Source organism: Sus scrofa, chromosome 14, assembly GCF_000003025.6.
Source record: "Sus scrofa isolate TJ Tabasco breed Duroc chromosome 14, Sscrofa11.1, whole genome shotgun sequence".
Taxonomy (NCBI): Eukaryota; Metazoa; Chordata; class Mammalia; order Artiodactyla; family Suidae; genus Sus; species Sus scrofa.
The window spans coordinates 15,474,751-15,492,537 of NC_010456.5; the positions used below are offsets into that span (position 1 = coordinate 15,474,751).

At 35.5% G+C, this 17,787-nt stretch overlaps 1 protein-coding gene across 13 annotated transcripts in view; it reads left to right on the forward strand.

Moving 5' to 3' along the window:
* Positions 1–17,787, forward strand: part of GLRA3 (glycine receptor alpha 3) — a 483,419-nt gene that overhangs the window by 354,660 nt on the left and 110,972 nt on the right. For all 13 annotated transcript variants that reach the window (XM_021074184.1, XM_021074189.1, XM_021074190.1 and 10 more), the window contains one exon: positions 3,953–4,020. In XM_021074184.1, the coding sequence (XP_020929843.1) occupies positions 3,953–4,020 (68 nt within the window). The remainder of the gene's footprint in view (positions 1–3,952; positions 4,021–17,787) is intronic.

A 17,787-nucleotide genomic window follows, 5' to 3' on the forward strand; every position in this document is an offset into this window, starting at 1 on the left:
CATATTTAAAATGGGCAACTCTCTTATTAAAATGAATAGCTTTGTATTTTCAATATTCTAAGTCCTAACTCCCCTCTCTCTAGCTCTCTTATTTCTGTGAAAATCCAAGTTCATTTTTAGCCCCCTGGTGTCATGGCTACAGATGTTTCCTAGTTTGAAATTCCTTCATGCACATCTGTGTCATGTAGGAAGCTTTTAGAAATACCAGTGCCTTGGTTGCACACATGCCAACTACATTTGAAGTTATCAATTGTTTTTAAAGATCACCAGATGATTTCAATGTACACAGGATTCATAGTACTATAAATATACTTTATTTTAAAATAATTTTTGGGTTTTTTATCTCTTATTCCAGCAAGATAAGTGCTATTAGTGAGTGAAAAAAACAAAGATGAACATTATGTACCTGTAATTAAGGACAATGTAATTAAAACTTCAGATGATAAACTCTTAACTAACTAAGCAGTATTTTAAAAGAAAAAAATATTGGTACAAAGGGAACACCATTTTTATCTTTACAAAGGATCAAGAATCAGAATGTCTTGGGACTTTTCAGCAAAAATACTAGAAAATAGAAGATAATGAAGAACGACTTTAAAATTGAGAAGAAAAAACAATTTTCAGGCTAACATTTTGTATCAAATCTAGATGTTAATTAAGAGTGAGAGCCTTAAAAAGAACATTTGTGAACAAGCATTTCTGAAAAGTTTCACATTCCTATGCACCATTTCTCAATAAATTACTAAAGGACATGTTCCACTAAAATGAAGAAATGAACCAAAAAGGAAGAAGATCTGAGGCCATGAAAGGAGGTCCCATAAAAAAGAGGGGTGATATCTCCAATAGGAGGATTGTGGGAGAGCACTGGGTGGCTGTTGTGCTTCAGGACAACAAATCTAGGATGGAGTGAATCTGAAGGGAGATTAGGTTAATAGACTGTCTGATGAGTCTAATATTGAAACACAATGTAGACATTTCAGAACTTGAGAATAAGTTAATGATATATATGCAGTAAACTGTGTGAAATATGTAAAACAATGATTGACCTCAGGAGAATGTTCTGCAGGAAAGGAAGAGTAACCATAACATATTATATAGTTAGTTGGAGGTAATATTTACCTTGTCATAATAATGTAAAAAAGTGAATACTGATCAAACAACAGTGACAGTTTAACTGCATTTGAGTGATGGGAGGCCAGAGAAAAAGTTTATATTAGTAGGAGTGGGGATAGTTTGTAAAAGAAAGCAAAATCGTGTGGGGGTCAGAGCATTATGTCTAAAATGAAAACATCTAAAGGAGTAAAATAAACCTATTCAGAGAAACTGAGGTAAATACCCAAAGTGTCTATTAAATGAGTTAAAATGATTCTCTCTAGTGAGGGTAAATGGGGCATAGGGCAAGTGGCTGGCTCTTTTTTTTTTTTTTTTTTGGTAATGCACCTTATAAAATTAAGTGACTCAGTTATCTTCAGGTTAAAAAAAAAAAAACCACCAAAATTTATTAGGCTTTGATATCGGTTCTTGTGTGTGGTTTTATCTGACTAACTTAGGAGGAGATTAACTGAGTTATTTTAACCCCTATCACGCAGTATTTCAGTGCTTTTGTTTATGTAGCTACGAACCTAATAACAGTTTGTAACCAGATAATGAAATGCTTTGAAGATTATGTGATGTGAAGAAGGTTGGGGAACAACTTGATATGGCAGGAAAAAATGATCCTTAGAGTCAGACCAATGTTTCAGGCTCTGACTGTGCTATTTATTAGCATCTTATGTATCCTCTCTGAGCTTTCATTTCCTAATACATAAATGGTGAACTATTACCCACTGTCAGTGTTACATGATTCAGTGGTATCTAGGAACAAAACAGCATAATACCTGGTAACAAGTTCTCAACAATTTACTGATTCCTATCCTTCTGCCCTACTAGATGATAATCACTTTTGCCTTTCTTCAATTTGGTGTGCACAGATTTTTAGATATTTTAGAAACAAGTGAATGAATGGGTATCATAAATACAAAAATTTGGGGTTTTGGAATTCCCTGGTGGTTGAGCAGGGTAAGGATCTGGCATTGTCACTGCTGTGACTGGGGTCACTGTATGGCACAGGTTTGATCCTGGAACTTCTGCACGATTGTGGCCAATAATAATAATAATCCTTGTGTTTTATGAGAATACTAAATCAAATACTTATAGGGGACTTTTGGCATTGGGGAAGTGAGGATCTCTGTAAATTCTTTCCTTCAAAAGAGCAACAAAAACACTGGCAACATTTTCAAATTAACCTTCGGAACTCTGAAAATTAACCAAAAGCTTGTAACACCCTGAGGAATGTTTATTCAAGAAAAACTGATGAATTTCTCTAAAAATAGAAGGTGTTTAATCTGGCTCACTCCCCAGCTTTCTGATAGCCTTGAAAACTAGTATCCTCTCAATCACAGAAACTGTAAAATCTAGCGTTCCAGCAGCTATGAGAGGGGGCAGCCCCCTTTTGCTTCTCACAAGTTCTCTCAGAGCTATGTTGCTGTTGGCCTATCTAGCCCGCTCCGCATGAGTCCCACTCAGAGGGCTTGTCATTACTTAACTTTGGGAACTCTCTGAGTGGGAAATCTTATTGCCAGGGCATTTGTTGGAAGCAATCACAGAAAATTGTTTAACATTGCAGCTGCCTAAGGCTGTGATATTCATTGGCAAACAGGAGCCTGAACAAAAATTTCAGAAAAAGATCTGTCCGCTTACGACAGACCCATAGGCAGCTTTGAAATGTTACTTATTGGGATTCCCTGGTGGCCTAGCAGTTAAGGAATTGGCATTGTCACTGCTGTGGCTTGGGTTCGATCCCTGGCCTGGGAACTTTCACATGCCATGGTCGTGGCCAAAAAAGAAAAAAGGAAATGTTACTTTCTGTTGTAGATCTAGAGTCTACACCTATGTGTAGGGCTGTGTGCTAACCAGAAAAGTCCTAGGTTTCCGACCTTTCACCTCTGGCTGACCTCAAACCCCCTGCAAACAATAAGTGCAGGGTAAGGCATAAGCATTAAGGGCATGTCCCCTGCCAAATGCATGAAGTCCTTTGGCAAAGGGGAAAGACATTGGTTCAAGCCATTCAGGAAACCTCTGACCAATCATTAATTGTCCATGGGCTCACCGAGCAGGCACTTCAGTGGCTACATACTCTAAGGAAATACACTTTACAAGTATTCATCCAGGTAAGTCACTAAATAACAAACAACAGCAATAAGAAACACCAGCAAGGACAACAAACTATGGGATGGAAGTGGGAGGTCTGGTTTAGAGAGTTGCTACATTATATTATCTAAGTATCCAATTTTCAATTAAAATTTATACGTCGTGGAAATAAACAGGAAAATACTGCCCATACATGCAGAGGTGGGGGCTGGGGAATCAAAATTCCCTAATGGGGCTCAGGTGTTGGCTTTATTAACCAGATATCTGCAGAGCTGTTAGAGATTTCTAAATCAAGGAAACTGAGACCAAAAGAGGTTAATGACTTATACAGTAGGTATCTTCAGTGTTCAGAGGAGATGGTAAACTTGAGATGTGCAATCCAGATTTCTTCAAAGGAGGGTTGCCTTCAATTTTAAGCATCTATGTATGTACATATTAAAAAATTCTTTTGGGAGTTCCCACTGTGGCACAATGGGTTAAGAATCTGACTATAGGGGCTCAGGTTGCTTCAGTGGTGCAGGTTTGATCCCCTGCCTGGTGCAGCCGATTAAAGATCTGGCATTGCCAGACTCAGTCCCTGGCCCAGGCACTTCCATATGCCATGTGTACAGCCATTAAAAAAAAAAAAAAATCAAACAAAATAAAACAAAAAAACCCTACAAATTAGAAACATGGAATTATATGAAAATATTTTATTTATTTATTTTTGAAAATATTTTAGTTAAGCATCTAAACAGCCCTTCTGTTTTAATTTCTTTTTCAGGTCCTCCAGTTAATGTCACATGCAACATATTCATAAACAGCTTTGGTTCTATTGCCGAGACAACCATGGTAGGTAGGCACGTCTACTCTGAATAAATTTCACACTGGAGTAATCTATAATCACTTCAATGGCAATTTTTCTGCTGATGTTATTTAATTTAAAGCCCAAATTCATATAATGAGGTTTTAAAGATAAAATTAATGGTATAATTAAATTACAATCAGCAGCAGGTAAAAAAATGTTTCATTTAGAGATGATATATTAGGTATAAATGTATAAATGTAAGTGAAAGCATGATGGATATTTTCCACTTCAGTAATTAAATACTGGATCTCCAAATAAAACTAAAATTTTACCACATGAATTATTTATTTATTTCCAATGCTCCTTAATAGCCAGACCTCAGCATAGGAGTAGATAATTTCATGTTTAGTTATTCTGAATACTTATAAATGTGTTTATAATGTTATTTTAAGTATTTTATTTGATTACCTTTCCAAATGAAGATAGTATTTTTTCAAATATCATAAATATTTTGGAACATGTAGTATATGCTTTAATTTAACTAAATTCACTGAACTGAAACTTCATTACTACGTAATTGAGGACATTTTGCACAATCAAGTTATTAAAGCCAAAAATTATCATTCCAAACCGATTTATTCTGTTTTGAATTTTATCTTTCTCTAAAGATCATGTTGTATCTCTTCTTTGCCCTGAGCTTTCATTGAATATTTTAGCTAAAATAAAATGCAGAGATAGACAAATGAACTACTGAATAACTGTAAAATTTTCTAGCAGTAACTTTAAAAAAAAAAATGAAACCATGTATTGTGATTCTTAAATTACCTGGAATTATACTCCATTCCTAAATTTAGCAAGTATAATTTGCACTAATTTTCAAAGTTGATTTTAGCTAAAATGCGATATGAAATACTTAAAGATTTATAGCTCCAAAACCATTATTAAGAGAATAATTCTTATATGTATCAGAATGACTTGATAGTGAATTTTCTAATGTGCAAATTATTATATGAGGAAGACTGTGTAGCTGTGTGTGTATGTGTGTGTGTGCATGTGTGTGTTTATAGAGGATCTTTCTTAAAGTAAGAGACTTTATTCAGGCACCACTTTTAAAAATGCTTTTTTCCTCATGCTTGCAATATTTAGTCATTTAGTGGCATTTCTTTGGTTCTGTTCAAGCTCAATATAATTAAAATGAAAGGATTGGTGGAAAAGAACTGAGCAGTATGTAGAATTATCTTCATTGCAGTACATAAATTAACATGAAAACATGTACATAAATGCAAACACAGAGAAAATGCATATAATTTGTTAGCATAAGCACAGTTTGGTTCTAGTACAGTTTTGACTCTACAGTTACTATAATCCCGTTTCAGACGTTGGCATAGCCTGGATTCTGGTTCAATATATAGCCCTGATTTATATCTTGTATTTGTACATATCCACTTCAAATCATATTTAAAGATAAAGGACTGTCTACTAGATTTTTTTCTACTTGGACTTCCCAAATTATATTTCTAGTCCTGGCATCATTCTCATATTAATTGCTACTATACGACACTGTATCATCCTGAAAACCTGGAACTGTTTATACTTTCTCTTTTCCAAGATTGCTTCTGCAAAACAGTTTCAACAGCAATAGCTGGAAAGATTTTTAGTCGTACTTGTCTTTGTGGGGTGGAGGAAGGGATTTGGAAAAAAGAAAGACATGGCCAGATTTCCTCCCCATTAAAACCTCAAAGATTGTCAAGTTCCTGAAGGTCTTTGCTTTTTATGACATAATTCATCAGTCTACAACTAAGAGATTATAGATTACCTTCCGTAGGATGATTATACCTGCTAAATTTCTTACCCTTAATAATTTTAGGCAGACTTCCTTTGCAGAATAATATTATACAAAAGGCTTGCAGAATATTGCAAATACATTCTTCTAGGGATCCACTCAGCTTTACTTCCCTTCTCCAGCATTGTCTGTTTCTTTGTAGTCCATCATAATGTACCCCTTTGAAATCATTTTTAGCATCTATTACTTTCCTCTTCAGAGTCACAAGCAGTATCAGTGAACATTAGTCAAACACCCCAGAGATAAAGTATTATAAAACTCAACTAAGCCCCCCTTGGTGTCTTTCTTTTTAGTCTTCTAAACTTCTAAATATGTGGCATTATTTCTGTTCACATAATCAGATTTAATATTTGCAAAAAAATTTAATGGTGTAAGAACAGTTTCAATATGGTGTCCATGAACATAGGCATTGAGAAAATTACAAGTTGGTATATCTTTTAAGTTGGTATATCTTTTGCTGCCACTTGATTACTTTGATGTATTTTATTCATTGTTTCTACCATCACAGCTCTGCAACTAAACTTCATCTCATTGTTTTACATGCCATAATATTGTTTAATTGATTTTAAAAAATCCTTAATTTGTTAACACATTTTTTTTAAATCTTTGGTCCCCATTCTTCTGCCCGCCACACCCCAAACAAACTAAAATAGTCTTGTTATTCTGACCCCTGGGCAAACAAATCAGTCCAGAAAGCCAAGTTTTACATTTCTTTTAATAACTGTAGCATTCAATTTCAAACTGTTTTGCCCTTAATGGACACAGTTCTTTTTTTTTTTTTTGTCTTTTTGTTGTTGTTGTTGTTGTTGTTGTTGTTGTTGCTATTTCTTGGGCCGCTCCCGTGGCATATGGAGGTTCCCAGGCTAGGGGTTGAATCGGAGCTGTAGCCACTGTCCTACGCCAGAGCCACAGCAACGCGGGATCCGAGCCGCGTCTGCAACCTACACCACAGCTCACGGCAACGCCGGATCGTTAACCCACTGAGCAAGGGCAGGGACCGAACCCGCAACCTCATGGTTCCTAGTCGGATTCGTTAACCACTGTGCCACGACGGGAACTCCTGTTAACACATTTTCATACTAGTTACTTTTGTTCTTACAGTACAAATAACTGAATTCAACTGAGCAATGTATTACATTGAGAGGATAAAATTCCAAATGACCTGTAGTCATTAATGAATATCTTTGCATCTGAGAATTCATATCTTAAATAAAACTAAACAATTCTCCCAATCTGTATAACTTGCTTAACAAAGGTCTTAACCATGTTGGCTGTCTTTACTGGCCAGTATATTAAGCTCCCTCTGTGGTCTAGTTTCTAACATATTGTATCTCTACTCTTTTTTAAAATACAACTTTAGTCCCATTTGAGGCAATCATTTGATTCTTGAGAAAATTTCTCTAGTAGATATTCCACTTCTTTAGCCATTTTTTGATTATTTTAATTCAAATCTTTAACATATTTTGCATCTTCTTGCACCAGCTTTGTTTTTCTTAATATTTATGTGCATTTTTCCAATAGCACGAGCTCGAATTTCTTTTTAATTGCTAAATGTATCCTTCCCCAATGTTTATTTTGTCTAATTAACCTAATGTGGTGCCAACCATTCTCACTTGAGCACAATTTTATTATTCTTGACATACAGTCCTTGAAATTTTTGTGTATATTGTAGAAATGCTAAACTTCCTATTTCCCTCACATTTGAGTCAGATGTCATTATATCTAATGAGATTCTCTAAAGATTTGTTCAGCCTCCATCATCCCAATTTCACATTCTTCTTCAGCAGATAATGATTTAACAATGGTTGGAAACTAAGTATTTAAAAAGATTAAATTAAAAATGAAACTAGGAGTTCCCATTGTGGCTAAGCAGGTTAAGAATCCAACTAGTATCCATGGGGATGCAGGTTTGATCCCTGGCCTTGCTCAGTGGGTTAAAAGATCCAGCATTCTGCAAGCTGTAGTGTAGGTTACAGACTCGGCTTGGATCTGGCTTTGCGGTGGCTGTGGTATAGGTCAGCAGCTACAGCTCCTATTCAGTCTCTAGCCTGGGAACTTCCATGTGCTGTGGGTGCAGCCCTAAAAAGACCAAAAAAAGAAAAAAAAGAAACTAGTTTACTATTATTACAGTCACTTCCCCATTGCTTTGCAACATGGCCTTGGTGAGAGAGGCAAGTCTATCCTATATTTTAAAATTAATAATTTTAAATTAATAATTTTATTAATTTTAAATGAAAATATCCTGTCTTTTAAAATTGTGGTGACAAGAGTGACTCATAATTGTTTTATATATAGTTACAATGAGGTGAAGTGCAGCATCTCCACGTTGAGTAACTTATTGGGTTTTTTTTGTTTGTTTGTGTTTTTTTTTTTGTTTGTTTGTTTGTTTTGTCTTTTTGTCTTTTCTAGGGCCACACCAGGGCATATGGAGGTTCCCAGGCTAGGGATTGAATCAGAGCTGTAGCCGCCGGCCTACACCACAGCCACAGCAATGGGAGATCTGAGCCATGTCTGCAGCCCACACCACAGCCCATGGCAACGCCAGATCCTTAACCCACTGAGCAGGCCAGGGATCGAACCTGCAACCTCATCATTCCTAGTTGGATTCGTTAACCACTGAGCCATGAGGGGAACTCCATGTTGAGTAACTTATTGTAAGCAAACTCTTGTAAACCTGTGATGAATCGTGGATAAGGATTATACGATGGGATGACAGTATTTGTAAGTTGGGCTTTTTTAAAAAACTCATATATACCTATGTAGTAGTTTGGCTATTCAAAGTGGATATAGAGCAGCATTTCAAAGTGAAGATCCTGGCTTAACCTGCTATCTTTGGAAAACAGATGGCTCTCCATCTTGTCACACATATGTTGGAGAGATAATTGCTCTGTTGTGTCCCTTAAGTCAATATTTACTCATTGAACCATGGCTTTTCATCAGTGCCCATAGAAGAAATTATTTTTACAAAATAAAAACAAGCAAACAAACAAAAAAGGTGAGATGTTTTGTTATAATGCTTTTTCAGATGCCTGCATACAGAGACATGTAGTGGGGCTGGGTGAGTCTGGGTGAGAGTGTCTGAAGATCTGCTCTGATCCAGCAGAATTGTCAAATGGTACAGTTTTTCAGTTTTCCACACAAATGATAGGTTCAGATTTTAGTTGCCACAATAATCATGCACATGTAGATGCTAGTTTGGATCACTGAATCATTAGATTCTCCAGAGAAATCTAAGCTAATATGGCATAAAAAATTGATAGTGTTCATTTACATATTCCTAATGGAATCTTTACACTCCTACTCATTCTTTTTCTACATGTATTTTTTTTTTACTAAATAAAGCTTTATTAGCAAATAAAGTTATTACCTATGCATGTTAAGTGACACTTATACACCTATCACCATCTTAAGAAATTAAATATTACAAATAAATTGAAGTGGACCATGAACTCTTGCCCAAAGCACTGTTTCTCTGCCTTCCCCAAAGAAGCTTTGTTGCTGTATTTGATATCACGACATAAAATTTCATTCTGCATGAAGAAAAAATATAAACAGAATTGTTACACTGTTGTATTCAAATAACTCGATTTTTTTGGTGCAAATCTGACTTTTATCTGATTGAAGGAGTTTTCTTTCATTACTTGTATGCTGAATTTTGATTTTTTTTTTAATCACGAAGAGACATTGAATTTTCTTCAGTGCAGTCTCAGTATTCATTGAGCTGATTGACTGCTCTCCTTCATTCTGTTAATAATATGGACCCTGTACAAATACATTAAATACAAATTGATTTTCAAATAGGAAATCATCTTACATTTCTTGGATACACCCCATTTGATCACAGTTTGTTATCCTTTTTGTGTATTGCTCAATTTAATTTTCTAGTATTTGATTTAAGATTTTTGCTGCTATGCTCATTCTGAATATTGAACTATAATTTTCTTTTTCTGCAATGTCAGAAGCAGTGTATGGTAACAATACTATGCTAGTTTCAAAAATTAGGAAATATTCCTTCTTCCTCTGCTTTTTAAAATAGTTTATGCAAAACCAGTGTTATTTCTTCCATAAGTTATTTGGTAAATATCACCAACAATGCTTTCTGGGTCAGTCATTTTATTTATTGAAAGGTTTTAAATGATAGATCTCATTCTGTGACCAAATATAGGACTATTCAGCTTTCCTATTGGGTGCAATTCACAAAAGTTTTTATTTCAAGGAATTTGTCCATTTCTTTAAATTTTTCAAATTATCAACATACACTTATTTACAATACCTCATCCTTTCATCTAAGGGATATTTGTAATGTCTTTAATTTCTTTTTTTCTAATGATTTTTATTTTTCCCATTATAGTTGGTTTACAGTGTTCTTCATTCCTATTATTGGTAGTGTGGTTTTAGCTATTCTTTTTTCCACTACATACAGATTTTTATTCTACAAGGGATTTTTGCTGCTTTTTAAATCTATGAGTAATTTAATATTCTTCTAAGAATAATACTACTCAATTTTTATCTCTCCATTTGTTCTTTCTTGAAACCAGTTACACTGGATATTTTAACCTCATTCTCTCCAGAGTTTCTATCTCTATATTTCTGTGCTACATATTTCCTTTCTTTAAGAATTGTCATTAATAAATAAATTATGGGGGATTCATAGGAGTCCCAATAAGCTGCATATAAATCCATTTTTGATTCCTTCAGTGCAAATAACTCAGTGACTTACCTAAAGGTAATTCATTCACACACTATGATGATCGCAGGTTTCTTTTTAATGCTACTTTATTTGGCTCTGTTAGTAAGGCATTTAACTCCTTGTACTGATTTATCAAATAGACTTCATTGGCGTCTTATTATTTTATCCAACTTACTTTTAAGTTTTATTTATCTTTTCCCTTTTAATGTTTGGTTTAATCTATCAGCCTTTATTTAAAATTTTTGATAATAGGCTCCATGAAGCAGCAGTTCACTCTGTAAATTCATCATTATATCAACAACTAGGACAATCTTAGCATAGAGTAACTCTTAAATATATATTGTTGAATTTTACACACACACATACACACACAGAGACTAACAAAGGGTATGGTTTCTAAAAAGAGGAATTTGCTATTGTGTACTCAGCGCACAGTGGATCAACTGTTATTTTTATTGCTTTGCAGTATTATTTGTTTACGGGCTCTTAAGTCCTGGTCACTGTCTTAAATTGGTGCTACAATTTCTAAAATAGGAGCTAAGAAACTATCGTATAATATTGGCTCATATTGCCCAAATGAACTTGGCTTTTTTATTCAAATCTTCCCATGTAATTTTATGATCTTTCCCCAGAAAGCATTTGCCTTTTCAGCTGCATTGATGGAGAGACAAATTCATTAAGAATGCTAACATTTTGTATGGATATTTGTCTATGATAAGAAATTAAAGCTATTATTTAGTGCTTCTTATAGTGATTGGAAGAATAATGTTTAAAAATCAGAAATATTAAAATCAGTTATTTCAGGTATCAAGTAGGTTTCACAGTAATTTTTTTTTCTTTACATTAGGAAATAAATGTGTGCATAATTTGAAAAACCCATGTTTTCTGTCCTTCAGTAATCTTTATCTCAAATGAGTCATTGGTCCTTTCTAGCTATTGCCAACCAGTTCAGTTCTTGTAAAGGTATGTTCACATCATGAATGCCATAGTAGTATTCCATGAATAGTTCTGTCTAATTCATAGTTCTAAATTTAATAATGTTAAGTAGCATATGATTATGTAGATGCTATTTTACTTAATTTCAGAATAACCTGAAAACATCCTGTTATCTTTTTCACATTATATCTGTTAACATCTTATCTTTGCTGTCTTATTTTTCTTACTTTGAGTAATAGGTAAAGCCTCACCAAATATAACAGTGGCAATGGTCTGAAGGATTTTTAATTTCAAGCATGAGTAACCAGTGACTGGCAGCATGAATGTGTTCTGAACTCTCATTTATAAGCATGAATTAGAAGCAGGGCATATTTATGGGAAAGGTTGCAGAAAGATAGGTATGCATGAAGGTTACACATCTTGGTGACCCCATCAGAAACAGGAATAAATCTCTGCCTGGTGTAGTCTTCCACAAGACCATCCTTATAATCACTGTGTCTCAAAAAGAGAGGGGCTAAGATCTTGTTCACACAGGTAAATTTTCTTACAAAGGATGCCGCAAAGGATATAATTATCTAGTTGTGCTACAGTGTTCTTAAAACAAACACAATGTTTCAAAGCATATTTCTGATTCTATGAGATGAAAGTGCCAAAGAGAAACTGATGCTAAGACAGAAAACTGTATGCAGAGAGGGAGGTTGCTGGGCACATACTCCTAAAACTTCTCTCTTTTATTTACTTTTTATTTTTATTCTTTTGGCTGCATCTGTGGCATGGGGAATCCAGGGATCCAGCCTGCACCAGAGCAACGACAATGCTGAATCCTTATCCTTAACCACTAGGCCACCAGTGAAATCCAACTTTTCCCGTTATTTATTCTCTCCCTCATATCTTTGTACAGTCTCCTTTTACTCTAGCTGAGTAGATTATAAGGTTCATTGTATTTTGTGTAGGCATTATGGAATATTTGAGTTGGGAAAAGATGAGGGTGATTATAGGGGTAAGTGTAGTATCAAAGATTTATGTCACTTAACTCTCCTCTTTCTGCCTACTGTAAAGCTAAATTGTAATGGAAAGTGACTATTATTTGCATGTCGTCATGCAAACCACATTTTATAGAATTCACTGGTACCAGATCAATTAAACACTTTTGTTGGTCACCTATCAAGACAGAGAAAGTGATCTGATTCCATGAGTGGTGTTTCTCCTCACGGCATTTATCATCGTGAACCTTTTTCTAAGAGAATTCGATTTTCTGAAAGAATACACTCCAAAATGTCATTTCAACCTCTAAAGATAAAACGGGCAGCAATATGGGGAATTGTGTTCTCCCAGATGACTGGCATGAGTCATAATTTGTTACTTAGGCTTGGATTTAGCTTGTAAATGAATGTTAAATACTTGGTAATCAATTTAAATTGCAGATGGCTCTTTAGCTGTGATGCTGAATCCCTGACAGATGAATGAGTTAAGATTTAACACCAATATTCTCTAGACCAGTCAGAAGATAGTTTCTGTTGCTGTGATGAAACTAAGAGCCTATCTACAAAACAGCAAGCCAGCTAACTATGCTTCAGATGGGCTTCAAACAGTTCAGATGGACAGGCACCTGGGGCCGTGCCAAAAATGTCCCATCAAATACAACAGATCAGGCAGTGGCGTCAGGCAGCTCAGGTTGCTTAGGGAGTCCTTACAAGATGGAAAATTCTTACTCGACTGATATATATGTATACATCCCCCCCAGATGAGTTTAATACTTCAAGATTTGGTCTTTAAAATATCAGGGAAATCATTTTCTTTCAGTCTCATCAAGGAGGCTTGATAATGGACTATTTGTGTTATGGGAGAGCATGAAGAAACATAGGTTTATCAGTACATAAGTATCTCTATAATCTGTACCATCTTTTGAAAATTCTTCTTAGTCGTTTATTGGAATATTGTCAATGCTTCAGAGACTACCTAAGGCGTAAAAACAAGTCATCCTGCCACAAAGGTATATTAAGAGATTTAATTAACAAAAATGAGCTTATAACATATATCAACATTAAGTAGATAAAATGCCGATATTCACAAATCAGTCCTGGGCAAAGCCCATTTAATTTATCTGCAGATGATAATAAAGTTTTCTTCTTCTTCTTAGGGTAGAGAAGACATTTGGGAGTGCTTGCTTCTTCCTTAAGTCTTCCAGCCCAACAGGGACTTCTTTCCACTGACTTCTGGAATTAGCGAAGAATTCCTCCCTACTTTATCCTACTGAACTCCTGTCTCCCTCTCTCTCCACTAGAGTTGCCTCTGTCCCTTTAGTGGTGTTAAGCAGCAATGTTATTTCACTTCCAGACTTCCAGGAAGCCTTTGGCCAGACACAAGACTCTCCCCAGAGGTAGTAAAAGAACAGTCAGATTCCTCTCTGAGCTGATGAGATGAAATGTAACCCCTTTCTTTGGTGGAAGTCATTTTGTTTGCTTTAGATTATTCTTGCATTGGTTTTCTCTCCCCTAGAACCATTTCTTATCCACATTAGGCCTTCCTTTAGTTTCTGCTCATCCCATTTTTCAGTGATCACTGACCATTGGAATGTATCCTGTATTAGAAGCTTGTTATATACCTGTCCCAAGAAGCAGCTGCTAAAAATGCTAAACATTTAGATTCTGAATATATTTTACCTTTATCATATTTAATTCGCTATAAAAGTAATTACTCTTCCTCACCCAGGCATGATAAAATTAAGTATGATTAATCAAAAGTTGACAGCAGACAGAAAAAGAAATTAATATGCTCTGTATCCCTTTTTTCTATTTAGTTTTTTTTCTAAGGCAATGTTTCTCAACCTTTCTTTTTTTCCACTATGCCTCTTTTTGGAGATCTTTTCCACAAATTGCCCTCTTTGTGAAGTTCTAATAATTCAGATACATTGGATATATATTTATATACTTTGTGTATATCTCTGGGTTATACATAAAAAGGGTAAGATTTTTATTAACCCCCTAAGAACTAATTTTTGTTCCATGGTCCTTGTTGAGAATGCATTATCTAAAAGACGTATTTACAGGGATATACATGAGTACACTGCCCAAGGCTGATATTTCTATCCTGGCTGCTTGGTGGCATATGGAACAGCAGGAGAAAATGGAGCAGAAGCACTTGGTATTCTCAGGGAGGAAGGATACATTTTTATGCCACTGGCTGTTTGCAAAACTATTAATACATATGGATTGGAGGCCAAACTGCCTATATAAATTTCTTCTTTTTTCGAGGTTATTTTTCAAACATAATGTGTGTGCCTGTGCATGCATGCACCTACACACACACCCACACACACCCACACACACTCACACACATACATGCACACCAATACACCCCCCCCACCCCCAAATGTATTGTAAATCCACTTTGATTTGTTCCAGATTTACTTTCTATATCTGGCACCAGGGCCCAAATTGTTTCCTGTTCTGCTTTTGTGATGATATTTGTGTTTAGATTTCACTCATATAACTGTTGTTGCATCATACCTTTTACTATTTGATAAAATTGTTCTCAAGATGTTTCCCATGGAGTTCATGCCTCATATCTGCTCCACTGGCAGCAAATCTTTGTGAAAATATATGTGATATATCTAACATAGGAAATTACTATCATGGCTTAGCCAGAGGAATATTCTGGCTGGTTCTGGCAAGTATAAAATTAGAACAGAAGAGGAGTTTCTGTGGTGGCTCAGTAGGTTAAGGACCCGATGTTGTCTCTGTGAGGATGTGGGTTTGATCCCTGGGCTTGCTCAGTGGTTAAGGATCCAACGTTGCCACAATATGAGGTGTAGATCAAATGCTGCTCAGATCCCATGTTGCTGTGGCTGTGGCCTAGGCCACAGCTCCAGCTCCACTTTGACCCATGGCCCAGGAACTGCCACATGCTGTAGGTGCAGCTGTAAAAAAGAATAAAGTAAAATAAAATAAAATTAGAACAGAGGAATATCTTATTTCTATATTATCCCAAGGAAACACATTCATAATGTATACAGAAGTTCTTTCAGTCAAACAGGTTGTCCTTTCTTGCCGCTATGGAATGAGAGGGTAAGGTAAAACAAAAAGCCAACAGCATGGGCTTTCAATAATCTGCCATCTCTCTTCTGTGGTATCACCCCCTCCCATCAGCTCTGCTCTTTGGGATGCAGATTGTGTTTCACAAGGACCGGGGAATCTTAAGAAGAGGAATGATGTATTCACAAAAACCTTCTTCTAGTAATTTATGTCCTTCTGGGAAAGGTGATGAAATGCCAGGAGAACAGGCTGTAAGAGCTGTCATTTGTCTGCTGTGATCACGGTGACTTTACAACTTGCAAATGACTTACATTGCAAGTCTGAATTCCTGGCTACCTTTCTCTCGAAACAGAGAGGAAAAAGCAAGCATTTCAAGCAAAAGAGGGAGATTATTTTACTTTCTTAAATTTATGCATCAGTTGAAGCAGTATCTTGCTCTGTAACAGCCCAATGGCTATTAAATTCAAAATGCAAAATATTTCTGTAATCCTCTTTCTTTACTGGGGCTTCTATTTCTTAATACTGATTAGGGCTAAATTGTTTGCCCTTGACAATTTTTAGTACTACAGTTGTGGAATGTTATAAAACTTAATTCATTCTGACCAATTCAGTACTCAAAGCAAGTTTTAGTGTTCTTACTCTTCAAATCATATTTCTCAAAATGCCTCATTATATTAAAAACATAGAACAATACATTATCTCAGCCTCAGATGACTTAGCTATGCCCCTGGTCAATATGAATGCAAATGTTGAACCACTGACTTAATGTTGGCTTGTCAGCTTCCTAATGAAGAATATTTCTTAAAATTTTTACATGTTTTCTCCCTATTTTTCTCTGTTAAAAAACACAACTATTGAGTTTGTTTTATCATACCTTTTTAAAAAAATTTTACTCTTAAAAAAAACATGAGATTTCTAGATAATACCAATTATGGCAGGTGTTGAAAAAAATAAAATTTTAATTTATTTGGATCAAAACTGAATAAAACTTAGAGATGAACAAATAATCTCTTACCTCATGCAGTTTTTGATCTGTTCTTCCTAAGATAAGAAGATATCATCCTTGTAGTTTTCTGTTTTTCTCTTATTTTATTTAAAAATTGAAGTTTGGGAGTTCCCATTGTGGCACAGTGGTTAATCAGTCGATGAGGGTTTGATCTCTGGCCTTGCTCAGTGGGTTGAGGATCCAGCTTTGCCATGAGTTGTGGTGTAGGTTGCGGACATGGATCGGATCCTGCGTTGCTGTGGCTCTGGCGTAGGCCTGCAGCTACAGCCTCTGATTCAACCCCTAGCCTGGGAACCTCCACATGCCCTGGGAGCGACCCTAGAAAAGGCAAAAAGACTAAATAAATAAATAAATAAAAATTTAAAAATAAAATAAAAATTGAAGTTTGGAGTTCTTGTGATGGCTCAGTGGTTAATGAATCCGACTAGGAACCATGAGGTTGTGGGTTCAATCCCTGGCCTCACTCAGTGGGTTAAGGATCCAGTGTTGCCGTGAGCTGTGGTGTGGGTTGCAGATGCAGCTCGGATCTGGCGTTGCTGTGGCTCTGGTGTTGGCTGGTGGCTATAGCTCCGATTTGACCCCTAACCTGGAAACCTCTGTATGCCGTGGGCGTGGCCCTAGAAAAGACAAAAAATAAAAAAATTTAAAATTTAAAATAAAAATTGAAGTTTGGTTGACTTACAATATTATATTTTTTTCGTTTTAAAGTTTTATCAAAGTATAATTGATTTACAATGTTGTGACATTCTTGTAGTTTAAAAGTAATAATTTCTGAAATACAAAATAGAGTTCCCTTGTTATACGGCCCTCTCTAGGTATTTTTTTTTCCCTACAGATTCTTTAATTATAAAGCACTTGTGATTTTTAGAATGTAAATGGGAACAAGAAGCCTCTGTTTTAAAAATACTTTTTTGTGACCCTTCTCTTCATAAAAAGGTTGTCTAATCAGGAAAAAGAAAAGCCATCAAGCTACTGTTTTTAAGAGTATATCTGATTAATTTATACAATTTCTTTAATAACATTTAAGAGGTATTTAATAACTATGACTTAAAGCAGTGAATCCTAGGAAGTATGCATATTGGAGAGAAATACAGGCCAGCTTTCCTCATGTATCAGCCTTTGTTGGTCTTTTCATCATAATGATTTTCCATTATGATTTTCCATTGCCCTGCTGCCCTATGTTAGATGATTTGCAAAGATCACTGCCATAACTCTCTATACCTTTTTGCACACCTCTTTAAAAAGTGACTTTCCTGCTCCTTTCATCAAAAGGCAAAAATCAATTTTATTTTCCTTCTCTTT